We start from the raw sequence: 17,623 nt of genomic DNA on the forward strand, positions 1-17,623 counted from the left end.
AGCTATAACGAGCCTCTATTTATCCCGCGTACTTGAGCCGTGTTCACGATGAAAACGTCGGCAATTAGCTCTCGTTACCCCGCTCGGGGCTCGTTCGACGGTTCGTTAAACCTGACCTGCTTCCCCGAGCCCGCGGATCGTCCTGCTCTCGGGGACCGAAATGCTCAGGGAGAGATCTCGTCACGTGGCAGGCCTGGAATCGCACGCGAACACGAGCACGCGGAAACGGCGCATGTGCACGCGATCATAGATCGAGCCAGAGGCTCGAGCCAACCATTTTCTTCGAACGGTGACTGGCTGGCTTCATTCTTTCTTCCGACAGTTCGGCCTAAATTCGCCTGCTTGCCCGGAAGCACCCGCGATTTATTGGGTTTTTATTGGCACCGCCAGCGCACGTTCGACCGTATAATTTTCTTCGACTTTGCCCGCCGGGCGCGTTGGTAATTGAAAAGTACACTAGCAAACGTCTCCGACTCGGTTTACACGCGTTCCTTATCGATCTTCTCTTTGTACACTCCCACCTCGTTCCTACGCAGGGCACTTTAAATTTCTCCTTCGAGGAATTATTACTACTGACAAGCTGAATTCAGCAAATTTAGTGTATCGAGTAGCAATGGCGAATGTGATAGTTCTATGATACATTTAGCGATTCGTGACTATTACGATGCAATGAACCCTGTTTCCATCTCACTTCTGCATTCTTTTATTTCCCCTTGTACACGACACCTCGGCGTGCAATCTTCTGAATAATTTTTATAATGTCAAAGTCGTTTCCCACCACTCGGCCTCGATCGATTATACTTAACACCCAGGTATTTTACGCGAGCCTCGACGTGTCCTGTCACGTTATGGGCTCTCTCGACCGGTGGAAGCACCTTCTCGTCCGGCATTATCGTCTTTTTACGAGGTACATAGCGATAGCGACGAGATACTGCCATGTGCGGACGCTGCGACGTACTTTGTAGCCGCACGTGCGAACGGACAATGCTCGCTGCTCGATAAACTTACTGCCAACGCTTTCCTAGCTGCCGCGAAACCGCACCGTGAAACCAAAAGTTATCGCTGATATCGACTTTTAGAGAGCTTTAAAAAATATTTGGAGGACCGCGTAAACCCTCGCTAGAATCGAAAAAATGTTCACTTCTCGAAGCATCCTAGTGTATCACTCAGCTTTTACAATATTAACAAAATTAAATTAATTGAAACGTAAGTATAAAATAATTCTATTGTTATAAACGTCGATGGTTACGATGATTTTTCATTTGTTTTTACGTTGGCGTTTGTCTCTTTTAATATTTCCCATTAAAATCATTTTGGAAAACGAATATTTCATATACACATATTAACTCTTCGACGCCGAGAGATGTAACGAAACCTTTCCAACACTTTTTGCCACGAAATTGCTAAATTTAATATTCTATGCGAACTCAAACATTGCCATTGCACTCTTTCATCGTAAAGCATAAAATAAAGTTGAGTAAATATGAATTTTTTTTAAATTCAGTATCGGGTAAATATTTAAATTGTGGTATTTTCATGTGTTGTTTAAGTTTCGTTAAATCAGTAAAACAACATACAGAAGAGAAAAAGTTAAATAAATTTCTCTTAATTGATTCAACAAATTTTGACAAAAATATATATTTTCCATTCTGAACGTAGAAACTATACAAACGCGCGACAGGAGATTCAAAGACGGGTCATTATTCTTTTTATGACGTGGCATGTACGTGTAACCATGGTATAAAATTACACGAAATTATTAATTGCAGAGAAACACGCGCAAACCTTTTTAATAAAACGAACCGACTGGTTCGACTCCCTTGAAACTTGCAAAGCGATGCTAAAATTAGACAATTTAAACGGGTTCAATTAACAATTACTGGCATGAATGTGTAACAGGATTTAACGTTACAATAAAATACAATTATCCGCGGACACGAGTCAATAATTGCTCGTTGTTTATATATCCCGATAACGCGTCGAGAAATCTACGCGTTTCAGGAACACAAAACTAAGTTTACGACGGCTAGCCTCGAATTCGTCGATGATAACGTATCACAATATCGTACACTCGTATCGTTCACTTTTACGAGTCTTGAATCCATGAAAATATCTCTTTAACTAACATTTCGATTTTGGTCATGGTATTGGTTAGAGTATTGGTATTGGTTTAGATATAAAACGTGTAAAGTGTAAAGGTACTTGCGATACAATGATTTTGTCACCACGAGTCTATTATATTATTTTTAGAACAGTATTTAGCGTAACTTTCCATTAATACTGCTTTATTTTCGTAGATATTGGAAACGATTAAATGCGCGTCGAAACGTCATTAATCAACTGCTTTCAATAACTAGTGAATTGATCGGTTCCCGTTTATTCTCACACGAGCACGTTTCCTTTGTTGAATTTCGAAATTATTACATTAATTTCCATACATTTTCGAATACGATAAATGAACGATTGCTTTACATTTTCAGGAGTATCAAATGTGAAACCAGTCATAACTTCTACACCCATCAGTGCCTCGGTTTATTTTATTAAAATTGTATTATATTGCATGTGAAATACAAAATACATTTAAAATTCATAAAACACAGTGTATGCTGTTATTTCAGCCCAGGTTCAATATATTTCAATAATAAAGGAGGCTATTGTTTGCATAATTCGTTAAATAAAAAACCTCAATTCTGATTACAATTTACATAAACAATTTATGTGCACGACGAGGCTCGTTTAAAATACCCGTTCTTAAAGAGTTAAATAGCGCTGGTCCTTAGGAACAAAGGGTTACGCAAGGAACGACAGAAACACTGAAGCTGGTGAATTTATCGTGCTGAAATAAATTTGAATCCTTCGCAGCTCCTTATCAAAGAGAATACGAATGCGCAATGAGGACAGAAACGCGCCCCAGCTCGTTCCAGAAGCGTCGCGACAGAAACGCCCAAGTGAGTATAAAATCCTCGAGTAGCGCTTGCGAATCACGGGACGACTCTCAAACTTGAATCGTTCCACGATTAGCGAAATTGCTCAAAATTAATTCCAGGCAATTGGAGATCGTAAAATGTCCGACCCGCTAAAGGTACCGTGCGTTTAATTAAACTTTCAATTGGAAACGCGTTCCCGAAAGTGCTTTGCGCGTGTGTAGATCACCGTTTCGGCGGCGATTCCAAAGAGGGTATTAAAAATATATCAAACGTGGGATAATTCGCGTCGAAGAAATTTCCCAATCGCGAATGAAATTTGCCATTCGCGAACGGAATCGATGCGACGAATAAATTCTCGCCGGGTTAGCGGCTCCGAGGGAACGAATGGTTTATGGCCGTCGGAAAGTTTCTGTCGGTGCTAACGAGCCAAAAGTTTGTGCGGTCTTCAAGAACACGATAACCGGATATTACTTGTCAGCCATCAACTGGCACAGTGAATTAAGTGTTTTCTGTGTCAGCACGAAAATGACTGGCTGAAACGCGAACGCGGAAGAGCTTTCCCGTCGTGTAAGCACACATTCGAACTTCCCACTTGCTATTCAGTCGACCGTGATTACAGCGAGACGTGGCTTTAATTTCTCGCAACATTAACTAACGAAACGTTGATTGTCCTTCGGGAATTCAATTATCCTGACTGCGGATTTTATGCACTTATGTTGTTTCAGAACACGAGGAACGAATGCAGATACTGTACAAAATGTATACGGTCATGTAACGTTAATATCCGAACGATTTATACGATTACGCTAGATTGGTTTGTAATACATTTACGCCCGTGACCGTTATTCAACGCTAATTCTGAGTACCATGTTTCTTATGCTTAAGGAGAAGATGACAAATGGCGGTACTCACCTCTGAAATGAAGGTGTATTTTCAGGAGAATGCTTGCCAGGATCAGGAGCGCTCTCATGGTGACAATTAATTTGTAACGTCGTTGTTTCAGATGTTCATTGTACTTATCTGTAACAGGCAGAAATAAATAGGATGAAGCAACGTTCGTTCTTCGTATTCATGCAATAGAGGGTTGATATCGATACGATTATTGATAAATGAAATCGGAGAAATATCGTGAAAATATCGTTATCGGTCGAATAACATATAACAAACTTCTTGGCCCGCGATACGCTTCCTCTGCGATTTCGTGTCCTTCCGTTGTGTGCAGGCCAATGTTCAAGTCTCCTGCAATCGATATGGGTTTAAGTAGGAGGGCCTGTGACCCTTAAGCCTTCTCCGTTCAGCTTCGAGCTCTCGCTTTAAGTGGCTCACCTTTGTCAAGTATTTTCGACAAGACGAAGGAGAACGGAAAAATGGATCGCGAAAAGTTTCCGTAGACGAGAAATCTTCGACACGCTTCACCAACGTTCCGCGATATATACCTGGTTCCAAACCATTTTCTTATCCTTCCAGGCCCCACCTGGCGCGAGAGACATTACCTCGATCTTGTTTTCCAAAGGAATTTATATACTTGTTCGTACCAGGTTTCAAAGCATAGCAAAATAATTCTTTCGCAAATATGTACATAGACTCAATTGTAAACCGCACAGGATGGAAATAGAATTCCCTGTGCGAGTACTCGGCCCGAGTATATTCAGTGATGAGGTGCGGGAAATCTAAAATCAAATTACGAATTCTTTTGGATTACCATCGAACCAATGGGAATAATCGATACTCCTTTACCCTGAGATCCCCTTAAATATTTAACAGGGCGTTTGATAGCGTGCCGCAAGGGGTTAGGCCGTTACGCCGCAGAAATTGCACTAGTTTTCTAATACTATTTACATAGGGTCGACGATCGATTCTTCCTTGTAAACACGTGGCGGTGAATCTACCCTCGACAAAGCACGTTCAAACTTACCGCGAAGACACCGTACCATTCGTTTTATTAGAAAAACGAGCATACCAATTTAAGTGGGAAATAGATAAAAAAAATTCATTCTTTGCTCCACTAAGTCTCTCTAGAACTAGATCTAGTCTCTAATCGTTATAGCCTCTGTATTAATTCGTGGCAATGAAGAAGATACGAAGCAAACGTGCTCCGCGATGTCTAAGACTCATAGAACTCGTAAAGCCAGGAAATTCATTGCGACGGTAACTGTTGCGGTCGCTTGTTACGGTTGATTCGACGAGCGTACCGTTAACGCCGTGTACATGTTCGTAGAGTTAACGCGAACAAATCGTACGAGCGTTCCCAAAGCACACACACGCGCTCGTGCAGTCGACGACTATACAAAGACCCGCTAAATTTCGATTAAAAAAAAAAGGTTTGAATTCGTAGATACGCGTACGCGTCTATCGGAATCAAACGTCGATTTATCACTCGTGCCAGTCACGTTTCAACCATTGCTTTGCATTCAGTTTTCAAATCTTCTTTGACTTTTCAATATTTTCATACGAGCAATATATTTGTTAACATGGATTTGTTAAAAAGGATAAAACTTCACGCAAATAAAAAGACAAGGGGGGAGATAAATAACGACAATAAATCGCCAAATGTGAACGATACCGAAGCGAAATTTTTCCTACCCCTCGTAACGTCTAATCGGATTTTTGTTTCAGCCGCTCGTTTCTGACAAACGGTCGTATCGCCGAATTCGTTCGACGTTTCCCGCGTACACAAAAGAAGTCGATGACAATATTCAATACCTCAACGGTCGAAAAATATCGCTGAAGCGTAGAAAAAAAAAAGTAAAACAAAAAAGGTAACAAAATATTGCCGGCTTATCGGTGTTTGCATTATCACGATATCGCCCGCGAAACCAACGCGTTCCCCGTTCCAAATTTATTTCCGCGTATACCCCACACTTACCGTTCGAACTTTCCGCAACCGGTTCACGCCCGCCATTCGCCCTAAACTTCCGAACGTGACGTGATACTGTAGTCGGTTCATTGCGCATTGAATCCGCCATTTTTCATTCGTAAATTTCGAGTTCAGATTTTAAATCAGCGATCCCCAAAAGTCCCTGTATACCAAATTTCATCCAAATCGGTCGAAAGAGAAAACAGATATAAATGTTTCACTTTTAGGGAACTTTGAGGGGGTTTCCTGTCAGGAAATACTACAATGCTCGCTACTGTTTCTCGGAATTGCATCGACCTTGCAGGGACGCTGACGGTCACTGCGTCTGTCAGTCGTTTATAATTGTCTATAAAAAAAGGGAACTTTTAGGTGTCGTAACTCAGCGTGAAATCATCCAATTTGATTGTAACAAAATGCAAATTGAGGAACGGTGGTAACTGATATACTCGCGTGTGTTTGAGTAGATTGTAAAGGACGCTTGGGGGATGGACGGAGGGGAAACGGGGGCTCAGGGTAATGATCTCAGTCATACGGTTTCGCAGTGATAGCCGCCACGCTATTTACATACTGATACGAACGTCGCCGCGAAAGTTTGTGTAATCAGCTCGGTCGTGGAAATGAACAGAGAATCCCTGCTGAATCCTCGCGGAGAGTTTAACTTGTATGCGTGCAAAATATGCGAAACGAGAGGATGAAAGTTGGGACGATAACGAATGGGATGAATGAGTTGAGTCGGTGGTGGGAGGAGGGGGTGGGGGTGGGGGGGTGGCGGACCGGTGTAAAGACATTAAGCCGATTTCAGGTTAAAAGAGCGCATCCCCTTTTCCCGTCATCTTAAACTGTGCACACGGCTGGCGAGGCTCACCCACCGCGGATTAATGCTCGCTTTATTCGCTGAATAATTTAAATGGAACATACATTTGTATTCCTGTATCCGCGTTTCGACGCCGAGCGAAAAACTTCGCCGAATTAAAAACGGCCACCGTGCAGAAATGCTCGTAGACGAGACTAAGAGGTTAAACGTTACGCGAGATAAATGGAAACACGATCGAAATACTTTCCATTCAACGAATCCCTCGCGTTGTACGGTTAATCTCAGACTGCTTTGTCCGTGCCTACGCTCGTGATGCAACGTACAACCGAATGAAACGAATTCCGCCCTAGGCGAGAGAAACAACTTCTGGCATTTTGGGACTGGCTGGGAATTTTGTTTCAACGTCGAATAAATGCTATATTCAGAAAGGAAGTGGAGCTCGGTGAATCGATATGATACCATATAGAGTATGGATAAACATATGGAAACTACGACTACACTTTCATTATTTAAATTAGATATACCCTTGCCGACTTTACAAGAATAAATAAGCGAAAGTGCAATTGAAATGCCCTCCATTCAGTGAATCCCTGGTGTTCTACGGTTAATCTCAGACTGCTTTGTCCGTGGCTGCGTTCGCGATGCAACATACCTCGTGAATGAAACAAATTCAAATTCTGCTCTAGGCAAGGAGATAACTTCGGGCGTTTTGAGGCTTCCTGGGAATCGTGTATCTAGAGTTCCTACGTATTCAACCTCAGCTCCGCGTGCTCGTAGAAAACACCGAAACTCGTACGTTAATGCTTACTCGAGCGATGAGAAACTGGAGAGCAGACTCCCTCTGCTGTACAAGCGTGTAAAGAGCGTTCGACGTTACATGAAGCTACATTTACAGTTTATTACTACCACGTTTGAAGCGTTATTTCATGTAGGAACTCCGCAACCACGAGATGATTCGCGATAAGAGGTATCTCGTAAGAGTAACGAGATTGGACTTGATCCTCCAGAACTGCCAAGAATTTATCGCAATTAATAAAGTTAAAGCGTATAATAAAAATGCAATCGCACACGCCTGATGCACGAAATCTCACGTAATTAATAGTACAGCACATTTGGATTGAAATTAAAATTACGACCAGCGGAGTAACGAAATTCAGCGTGAACGACGCTCAGGAAATAGACAGAAGCATGCAGTTGAAAACGTATTTCGTTTGAAATTGATGTCTGCGCCAGTTTCTGAGATACAAGACTTCAAAGTGAACGTTTAAAACGCAGGAAATGAACAATGGAAACTGGAGCGTCGTGATCTACATTTCATCTAGGACATGCGTGCGATGCTAGTAAAAAAATAGTGGCATAGCAAAAGAACCATTCGTCTGTCACTGGCCGCCACCTTGTTTCTGCGCTCGGTATAAGTTAATAAATTAAAAGTGCAAAAGCAAACACCAAATGGATAAACCCCATCGCGCTGTTTACACGAGGCTCCGGTGTACATTCTCAATAATCTGTTAAAAAGCATATTTGTATAAAACATACGCATCTGTGTGCTACAACGTGAAAATTGAAACGCGGCGAAATAGATTTGCTTTAAATAAAATATAAACACGGACGGGGACCGATTGTACGCTCTTCGCTGTGCAAATGTAACACGATAAGCATTAAACGAAAACTTACAATATCGAGCGAACATCAAAGCTCCGCGATTTTCACGGGTAATCGTCTGTGTGCTTTTAATTTCATTATTTTACCATAGAGATGAACCAATCTGCAAACCAGGTTTGCAAAGAAAACCTTGCACGGAAAATCGATAAGTATGCGTGTTTCGCTATCGTGTGGAGAACTGACATCGTTTCTCGTATCGTTTTTCAACCTATCCGTTTTAGATTAGAGCACAAAAGCGACACATCCCGCGAGCGTGAATACGAGTGGCTGCCAAACTTTTTTTCGTGCTACGAATCGCAAGTGTCGATCGATCTACCAATTAATCTGTTGAAACCTTTGGAACGACCGTCATCGGTTAGGTGGGATTACCTTAATCTCTCGTTCACCCCCTGAACGAAGATCCGTACAGTTTTTGTGCGGTTTCCGAGCATTGACAACGTGTTCACGGCATGGTTACCGGGTTCTTCTCCACGAATGGTAGGGATGAACTAAAAACCGCTTTCAAGATCGAACCAATACCATACATTGCCGTTATTTTGCTCGATAATGTGAACATTTACCGAGTACGTTAGGACTTGTAAACAGATGAAATTGTGAGTTAAAAGGTGAGTCGGAATCTTTATCGATCTCTGGGAGGCCATGAGAACAAGGTAAGCCATCCACGATGACATTCGCCGCTAGGATAGAAGGAGCAAGGATCAACGAGGACGACACCGCGAGAACCATCCCGGTCCAATCGTTCATTAAGGGCTCCTTGTACGGGATAATGAACGTGGAAGATGTTCGGATATAAGGAAACTTCCTAAGCGGGCCATCTTTTGATAGCTTCTTGGGGGCTAATTAAATTTGTACATGCTAATAGGGTGTACGAGCACGCGCAAACGTTGAGAATTTGCGTTACCGGCAACGTATTCGTTAAGAAAGTTGGATAAACTGCGGTGTTGCGTGCAAAGTGAATTTTCCGTGGAAAATAAAAGTTTTCTAATGAATTTCTCTGTCACATTTCTCATACGAGAAAATAATTTTCGATAAATACTTGAAACTCTAAGTAGCCACGAAAGAATCCAATATCACCGTATGGAAAATGTGTGGAGACCACACATAAATTTAAAAAAGACTGTTCTAGTTAAACATTCTCGTTTTCCAAGGGGCGTAACGTTTTCAGTTCGGGCGAGCGTGCACCTGAACGTGAGCAACGCAAGATGCTAATTCCCCGCGCAAATTGCCACTCTTATTTGCTCGGGCCGCAGTAAAGACCGCTTCTTCGCCTCCTTTTTCCAGTGCGCCCTTATTTCCCCGATTGTTTTCTCAGGAAATACGTTCGCTCGACGACTGCGCGAAACGGCGAAATAAAGGATAATGGGGGGTAGGAAGTAAAGAGGATGCGTTATCTAAATCGTTGATCGGACACACACGGCGCTGTAGTTGAAATGGCTGCGTGTATATGGCACAAGTTCGAGCGGACAGGCCGATGAAGCCGTCGGATGACCGAGTCTCATCGCGTGAGAGAAGATTGATACGTGAAAGCTACCAGTTGAAAAGAAACGTGTCCGTGCAGCTTGTTCCAGGAATACCGCGTTATGGATACTAGATCTAGCGAAATTTTTTGCCCTCGTCGTGTCGTGTGACGGTTATATTTGCTTAAGATTTCGAAAAGAACGCGGTTAACGAACAATCTAAATCGCGAGCTGCATACTCGCTCGTTTCTTCGAAGCGTTGAAAAGACTCGAGGAAAGCAAAGGGTGCATTTTGTTACCACATCGAGCATTGAAAAACGTCCGCGATATTTCGGTATAAAAGCCACGATAAAAGCGTGGAAAATGTTGTTTTCGCAAGCTTACATTGTTCACATTTAACGCGGTGCAAATGCCCCTATACTAAAGCACTTAGGAATAAGACATATTTTATGCGAGGAAGTAAGTAAATAATGCTGCGATAACGAAAGGTTGAAGCATGCATTGTCTCGGTAAAATAAAGATCGCTTTATCTGTTTCTAATTTTAAATGGCATCCGAATACATAAAGTATTCCGTCGCTTTGTCCTACACTTCAGTTCGGCTGTTGAAGTGCCGGCGTCAAATCGAACAATCAATTGACGCGGAACTTCGAACCTCGAATACCCTTCAACCAGTCGAAACGGTCCAATTAAACGTTCAGACTGTACCAATCGAGAACTCGTTACCTAACCAGCGAAAAATTTTCGACAATCGACTGTCGTGTTCCACGATCGTGATAGAGTTCTAACCCGCGGGGTTCAAAGCACGTAGACTGGGCCACGATTAATCACGGAAAAAGTTTATCGGTTGTAAGCGAACGGGAAAGTAAAACAAACAGAGGGGACTATTAATCTCGAGCTGATGAACCCCACGGCTTGTTCTCCCGACTTTAGAATTGGAGAACTTCTCGTCGTCCAAGCTCGTCTTTCGGCGCTGTCTCCATAATTAAAGGGACGAGTTCCTCTAGCGAAAACAAAATGTGCCGAATCGAAAGGAAAAACTTCTCTCCGTCCCGTATTCCACTCCTTGCGCCCTTGTTCCGCGCTTCCTCGCGCCCAACCCGTTCTTTCTCTCGATTTCGCTGCGTATCCGTTTTCCATTTTTATCTTCCGTTACCATTTCTCGCCAGGCTGGCTCAGCTGAACGAAAAAAATTCTGAATAGCCGCGAGGACCAGACACGTACGATTTAATCGAACTGTTCCAATCGGACAAAGAATTAATTCAAAGTGAGCCGATCATCGCCCAGTATTTCTCCAGCACCCCAGCAGAGGAGAAAAACTAGTCTTTCACTGCGAGTAAAATTGTTACATGAATTCGATACTCGACAAATTTGTCCGAGAATTAATTCGTTATCGTAAAATAGAAAATTATTCATCTTTTTATCTTTAAGGATTTCTCAGATTGTTTACGACTGTAACCCTACTTAAATTGCTAAATCGCAGTCAGGACTTATTCCTCCGAGCTCTCAGCAACTATTACGGAAAAGGAGAAAACCTTCCTAATGTTATTTATTCAGAGATCCGACCCGTGGATTCCGAAAGTAAGATTAGAAGATAAATAATCACGCCATTACGGTGGCCCGGATTCACGAATTAACCTAGAAAGTCAGCCAGCGGGCCCGCTAAAGAAATTGAAGCGAATATAACTACATGGCTGGAGAAGTTACATACATGTATCTGGCGAATTGTATATATCATTGTTCGATGGAAGATAGCAATAGCAGCAAAAGCTTTTAACTTAGCAAGCATCACATTACAAAGTAATATGTTTTAGCAATCATTCTGGAGTTACGATAATTGCTCCACTTTTAGTCAAAATAACGTTTTCCAACATATTAACTCGTAGTAAACAAAAATTTACATGTATTCACAACCTATATATTCTCGCCTGGTATCGCGAGCGATCGAGATTTAATCAAAGTAACCGAAGCCGAGAGTTATTTCGTTCTTTGCGCGTCACGCGCTACAGTAACTCCCTTCACACCCGGACAACGTCTATAGGAATTCGTCGTCCGTCTTCGTGTACGAGAACGACCAATCATTTCCGTAGGATTTTTCTTCCCGCAAGAGGCTCGTACGCCGAGGAATTTGTTCCTCGGCTTGCACGGAGTACCACGAAATTCTTCGAGCATACAGTCAAAGAATACCGCGCGTCGGTTCCTCGACGATGAAACCACGAAGAAAGGACAAAACTTTCTAATTTCTCTCTGTCGCATTCGTCGAACCACGGTGCACAACTCATTGTGCATTCCACCGTTGAAGCTTGTCGCGATTCGTTGCGTTATCGGACTATTATCGCCCACCGAGTTTCACTCAATTATCAGTAGAGAGACGAGGTTTTGGCGAAACGAGTACATCTCCTTGTGCTCAGAAATTTCTCTAGACTGGTTTCGCTATTCGATTACGTTCTACGTGCTCGCTAATTCAAATTTTGAATCAAATATATCGTGTCAAATATTGAAGAGAAATTTCTCTATATTTCTATATATATCCCATATTGATTCGATATCGACAAATTTGGCCTGCAGAGGAAGCAACGGTAACTTTAATGATAATATTATTGAATTTTACAAAATTCAAGGATTCAAGGGGAAAGGATGTATTTATATCTGACACGCGAGGTCGACGGCTGTGCGCTCTCCGCGAAAGATACGAGAATACATGGACGCCGCGAACTGCCATAACGGCCGACACTTTACGGAGATTGCGCTTGTAGGCTCGCCGAAGTTGCCAGGAAAATTTCGCACACCCCGGCCTTGGGAGACTTTCTTTCCGAAATTCGTTGGAAACGAAATTACTTCTCTCCTATTTTTGCCTTCTTATTGAGCTACTGCTTCGCAAACGCATTACCCTACTTTCGAACTTTAAGTAAAATTTAATGTCAGAACTCGCGATCGGGCTGGAAACGATGGTCGTTGTTTCGTATAGAAACATCCTCGGCTCGAAATAGCACCGCATTCCGAGCCACGCGGAAACTCAGCGACTTTATTCAAATGGGGGCACCCAAAAATCTCATCGATCAAGTAAGAGGATTATTTAATTAAACCACTACGAGCTTTGTACGAAAGCAAAACTGAATATTTCTGCCAACTGGAGGTTGTATGTCGGAATAAAAAGAAAATTGCAAGGGTACAAAATACATCAGCCACCTCCTCTAATCCTCCTAAATCTTCTGACCAGCAGTGTGCCCATTAAAGTGAAAAATGAGTAACAGTACGCGTGAAGCATGCTTGTTTTAATGTCTCTTATCGCGAACGGAAGCAATTCCGAACGTGAAAGAAACACACATTCTTTAATCAGATCTCGGTAACCTTACCTCGTCGCAGAAGGAGTAACCTTCTCAGCCTTCCGTACAGTGTAACGTACAAAGACGTTAGAATAATTTTTACCCGCGATCAAGCTCTGTTCAAGCGTTTTCGAGTTGCTGAAATAATCGAATATCAAAATAAACGAATACAGCGTAGTTCCTGTATTGGGCTACATTCATGGGACGCAAAATGGATTCAGGCACGCGAAGGATAATTTTTTCTGACCAAAGAAAGCAACCCAGGGACCGAGGAGGTTAAAGCAGAACGAGTACACGCGCGAAAGTGGAATAACTCTGTACTCTTCCGTTCTCGCAGTGTCTATTTGACAAAAATACTCCGCGCAGGAGTTTTAGCTTCGAAGAGTTTCGTAACTTTATCTTCTTTCCGCATCGTTTGGTGAACGGCCCATTTTCACTCACTTGATAACCGGGAGGCAAGGTTTAAAGACGCGCGACACGTGAACAAACTTGCTCGCAGCCGAGGCACGAGTGGAATTCATGTAAGCGATAATCTGCCACGAAACTTCTTCGATGTCCCTGTTCCTCCGCGATTCCGGAAACATCTTACTAGCACACACGCGAGTTGGTGCACGCAGGAAACGAGAGCTCCCCGAGTAACTTCCGTTCAATGACGAAAATCCGTCGACCTACTTTTCACGCGAAACGAGAGCCGCGACGGTGTCGAGCAAGAGAAAAAAAAGCCCAAGGGTGATTCTTGCGAATAAATTGCGAGGAGCGCAACCTCGAATTACAACTGGAAATTCTTTCCGCGTATGAGCCACTGACACACTGCGACAGGGCTTCTCAAACTTCTTGCAGCGAACCCACACAGGAAAATTTTTTGAGACCGTAGAAAGAGTTCTTCAGAACTATTCAAGGAACGATTAAATTACTATTATTTTAAAGTCAAATTCAAAGCTTTCTTTCAAAAGGATACATCAATGTTTTACAGATTTTTTTCTCGACTCGAGTAGGTTTCCATTTCTTTGTTTCAATTTTTTCAACGATGCTTAGCGAAAGAAGTAAAATGGTTCTTTTCTTCTAAGGATTGGTGGATCGCTGTTTGAGAAACTCTGCACTGGGGCGCATTCACGTATGCGTGAAGCCATCTCTCAATTCACCGCATGACCCGTTGAAACGAGAGGAACAGCATTTCACATGCGACGACTAGCCAAACACGTTCAATAACTCTTGGGAACACATTTTTGTCGCGAATCGTTAATTACAACGACGATCTCTCATCCGTTGCAACGAGCCTGCTCTTTGACGCATAAAAAACGAGCCTACAGCAGGGGATCGATGGATTGAGCGAACAGGGCAAATTTCGCATTTATTCCTCCACCAATCGGGTATTTCTTTGCGCCGTACTGTCCACTAGAAAAACAGCATATACGTGCTCGCGTTACTAGTCGTTGTGCCGTTTCTGTAGCATCTATATTCGTGTCAAATGCAAAAAATATTCAACGAACGTGAACGCAAACTTTGTTAATCAGACAAAAACTCGGTTGCAGTCACATCACTGTACTAAATGTACTAAAGACCAAAAAAATTTATCACGTTTTACATTCACGTACAAAGACATCAGCTCCATTAACTCATAAACACACCGTCGGCTTAACAACTCGAAACATTTTTCAATCGTTTTCCCTGCACTGAAAATTGTAACGAAAGCGATCCGAGGACGAATAGAACGAGCGTTTCGAGTTACCATTAAAGTGTCCTCGTTAATTTTTGTACCACTAGCGAAGGAGCGGACGGAAACGGTGCGGTCTCCCGTTTCAAAATCCACGGCTAACTAGCTTGATTACGTTACAAGCTTCATCGTCGTTACCCGACCGAGGTTTTTCTCGAACGCGAAAATAGAAGAAACGCCGACGATGTATCACCGGAACGCGATCTCAAAATGCTGCACGTTACGTCGGGAAACGGCCCTTGCAAGCGAACGACGCCATCGACTAATTTTATTTCGAAACGGTGCTACTAACTAGACAGTCAATTAGGGAGACGATTGATCGACGATATAAGTCAGAGTCACCTTTTATCTCGCACCGAAAATAGGTCGGCGAATTTGTTGATAAAAAACGCATTTCCAATCGGGCTTAGCGAAATTCGTGACAGAGCCGATAAGGTTACCTGAAACCAACAATTTTTATTCGAACACTTCCTTTTTTGGGAGGACGACGATTTATGATTTTATTCGAATAAAAGTTTCTCGTTGTTCGAGTCGCTTCAAGCGTTTGATACGTCATACTTTTCACCTTTCGTTTGTTATTTACTGTTCCTTTTCTTTTTTAGATAACTATTGTAGTATCGCGTAAAAGACGCGAAAATTGAAACAAGAGACACATCAGCCAGCGAGCTGCACCGAGACAAAAAGCCATCGACGGCGAAGTAATTAAATCGTGTCTGATCTTTGTCTTCCTGTTCCACTTCAATTTAATTACGATTTTTCTGTAACGCAGAAAAATTTCCATCAACTCGTTTCGAAATCTACGAAACGGGAGCGCGACTCCGATAGCCTCGAGGAAGAGTTCATGCTAAAGGAAGTAATTTAATTTTCATCGCATTCGCAGCGAACTCTATAGAGGAGCCGAAATCCAAACGCTGCAAGAGGAACGCCGCCCGAAACAGTTTCGCCAAGTTAAATCCTGCGCTCGGCGGTCTGCTTTGAGGGTGTTGTTGAACCACGGAATAAGTAAATTTCCCAAATAACGTTAACCGTTATCCGACCCACTTCTGAGTACCGAGTTAACCGGTGACTGATGCGTGGGACGGTCCGCTGGATCGCTTTTTAACCTCTCTCGCGAAATTTTAACAGATGCCTATAGTGGGCCATGGTATCAAAAGGGTTAATAATTTCGTCGCAGGGCGAATTCACGGTGGATCACGATGAAAGCACGTCCTAATGAAATTCATCGAGAGAAGGATCCCAGGTTTACGAGCTCGTAAAATTCTTCCCAGCTCGCTCACCGTTACAGGAAACCGCGAACACCTACGCAAGCCTTATTTAATGCTAGCCTCACGTATCATTAAAAAAGCCCTACCCTCGGTCATTACGGGACGACTGTTGCACGTTTCGTGGAAATTATTTCAGCCAAAGCGGAGACGCGCGTTATTATACACAGTCGTGGCCAAATTGCTGCGATCGTGTAAGCTAGATTGCATCTATTAGATAAAATAGTCGACTATTTCATAAACATATATTAGAATAATAATCGAATTAATATTCCGTACGCTTGACTTTAGCCTTAATTAAACCTCCCACGCGGTCGAGCATACTTCTTGTTAGAGGTGAACATATATTTCTTATATTTTTACCTTCATCGCAAATTTTAATTAAATGTTCGATAAGCATTGTTCTTGTCCTTTTACTTTTTTGTTTTTTTTTATCGAAATGTATCGTTTACGTTTTTATCTTGTTTTTTATTTACCCATTTTTGGCATGAAATAGTACAAAAATTGATTCATCGGACGTAACAAATAGTCGGTTAAGTGACTTGAACGTGGCTAACTTATCAAGTTTTAAATCGTGCCGCGAAAGGTGAAATCTGAACGTGCACGCTCATCGGGCGGTATAAAATCCGCCATAAAAAAAAATTACATCTGCTTTGCATACTTGCGTATCTTCCTTGCATATCGTTATCGACTCGCCCTCGTATCCGTTTCAACGTTTCAACGACCACGAAAATCGGCGAACGTTAAGGAAGTCAAACAAATTCGGACCAGTAATCTATACTACCCATTACAGGAAAAAAATGTTCGGATCAAACGACGCTATTCAGACCGCGGATATCGTTCCTACGATTCCACAGATTTCGTTTAAAATTCAATCAAAGTTTATGCATCGCGAGCACGCCCTCGCCGTTGTGTCCTATCCGCGGGCCGAATTTCGTTTCTGCATAGTATTACCGACTTAAATTCCAAATGGAGCCGAACCAGGTCGTGCATCGACCACGTTCGAACAGCTTGTCCGTTAGGAGCAGTCCGTGACATACTCGCACTCGCGATCCCGATAGCTATCTCTGCAGGCCTGAAGGAGGGACCTAGGCCCGATCGCGTGAGTTTTGCGATGGCGATCATCCCGATGCAGGCGAACGCACTTAAGATCATGCGATCCGGCCGCGGCGATCGCAAGTCGATATTCGGAGCGAGATTTTTATGACTGCGAAACGACTCTTGGCTAGGAAAAAGAAAAAACCGCAACGTTTGCAAGGAACTTTTCTGGTACTAAAATCATAAAATGACAATTTTACAGCCTCGAAATGGGTACCATTTATTTTACGTCCCGATTATTTTGTTTGGAGTCGTCTACGGGACTTGCAAATGTTGCGACTGAATGTATTAAATTGACTGATAAGATTGCTGACGTTGAAACGAATTCGTCATACGTCACGAACCATAATTAAAACTGTGTATAATTTCATGTATTACTACGACGTTTATTCCACTAATAGATTCACATATACACATTCAATTTCTTAATCGATTTCTCGTGTACTCTTGGAGTCGGTCCTCTTTGGAACATCAAGAAATTCATGGAGACACCAAGACGATCAAAATT

The 17,623-nt window shown here is 42.6% G+C and overlaps 1 protein-coding gene across 5 annotated transcripts in view; it reads right to left on the reverse strand.

The window, feature by feature from the left end:
* The window catches only part of LOC128873725 (neural cell adhesion molecule 2-like), a 62,446-nt gene that overhangs the window by 18,749 nt on the left and 26,074 nt on the right, over window positions 1-17,623 (reverse strand). For all 5 annotated transcript variants that reach the window (XM_054117498.1, XM_054117497.1, XM_054117496.1 and 2 more), the window contains one exon: window positions 3,840-3,947. In XM_054117498.1, coding sequence (XP_053973473.1) covers window positions 3,840-3,897 — 58 coding nt within the window. In that variant the 5' untranslated portion in view covers window positions 3,898-3,947. The remainder of the gene's footprint in view (window positions 1-3,839; window positions 3,948-17,623) is intronic.

The sequence above is a fragment of the Hylaeus volcanicus genome, chromosome 3 (genome assembly GCF_026283585.1).
Source record: "Hylaeus volcanicus isolate JK05 chromosome 3, UHH_iyHylVolc1.0_haploid, whole genome shotgun sequence".
Lineage (NCBI taxonomy): Eukaryota > Metazoa > Arthropoda > Insecta > Hymenoptera > Colletidae > Hylaeus > Hylaeus volcanicus.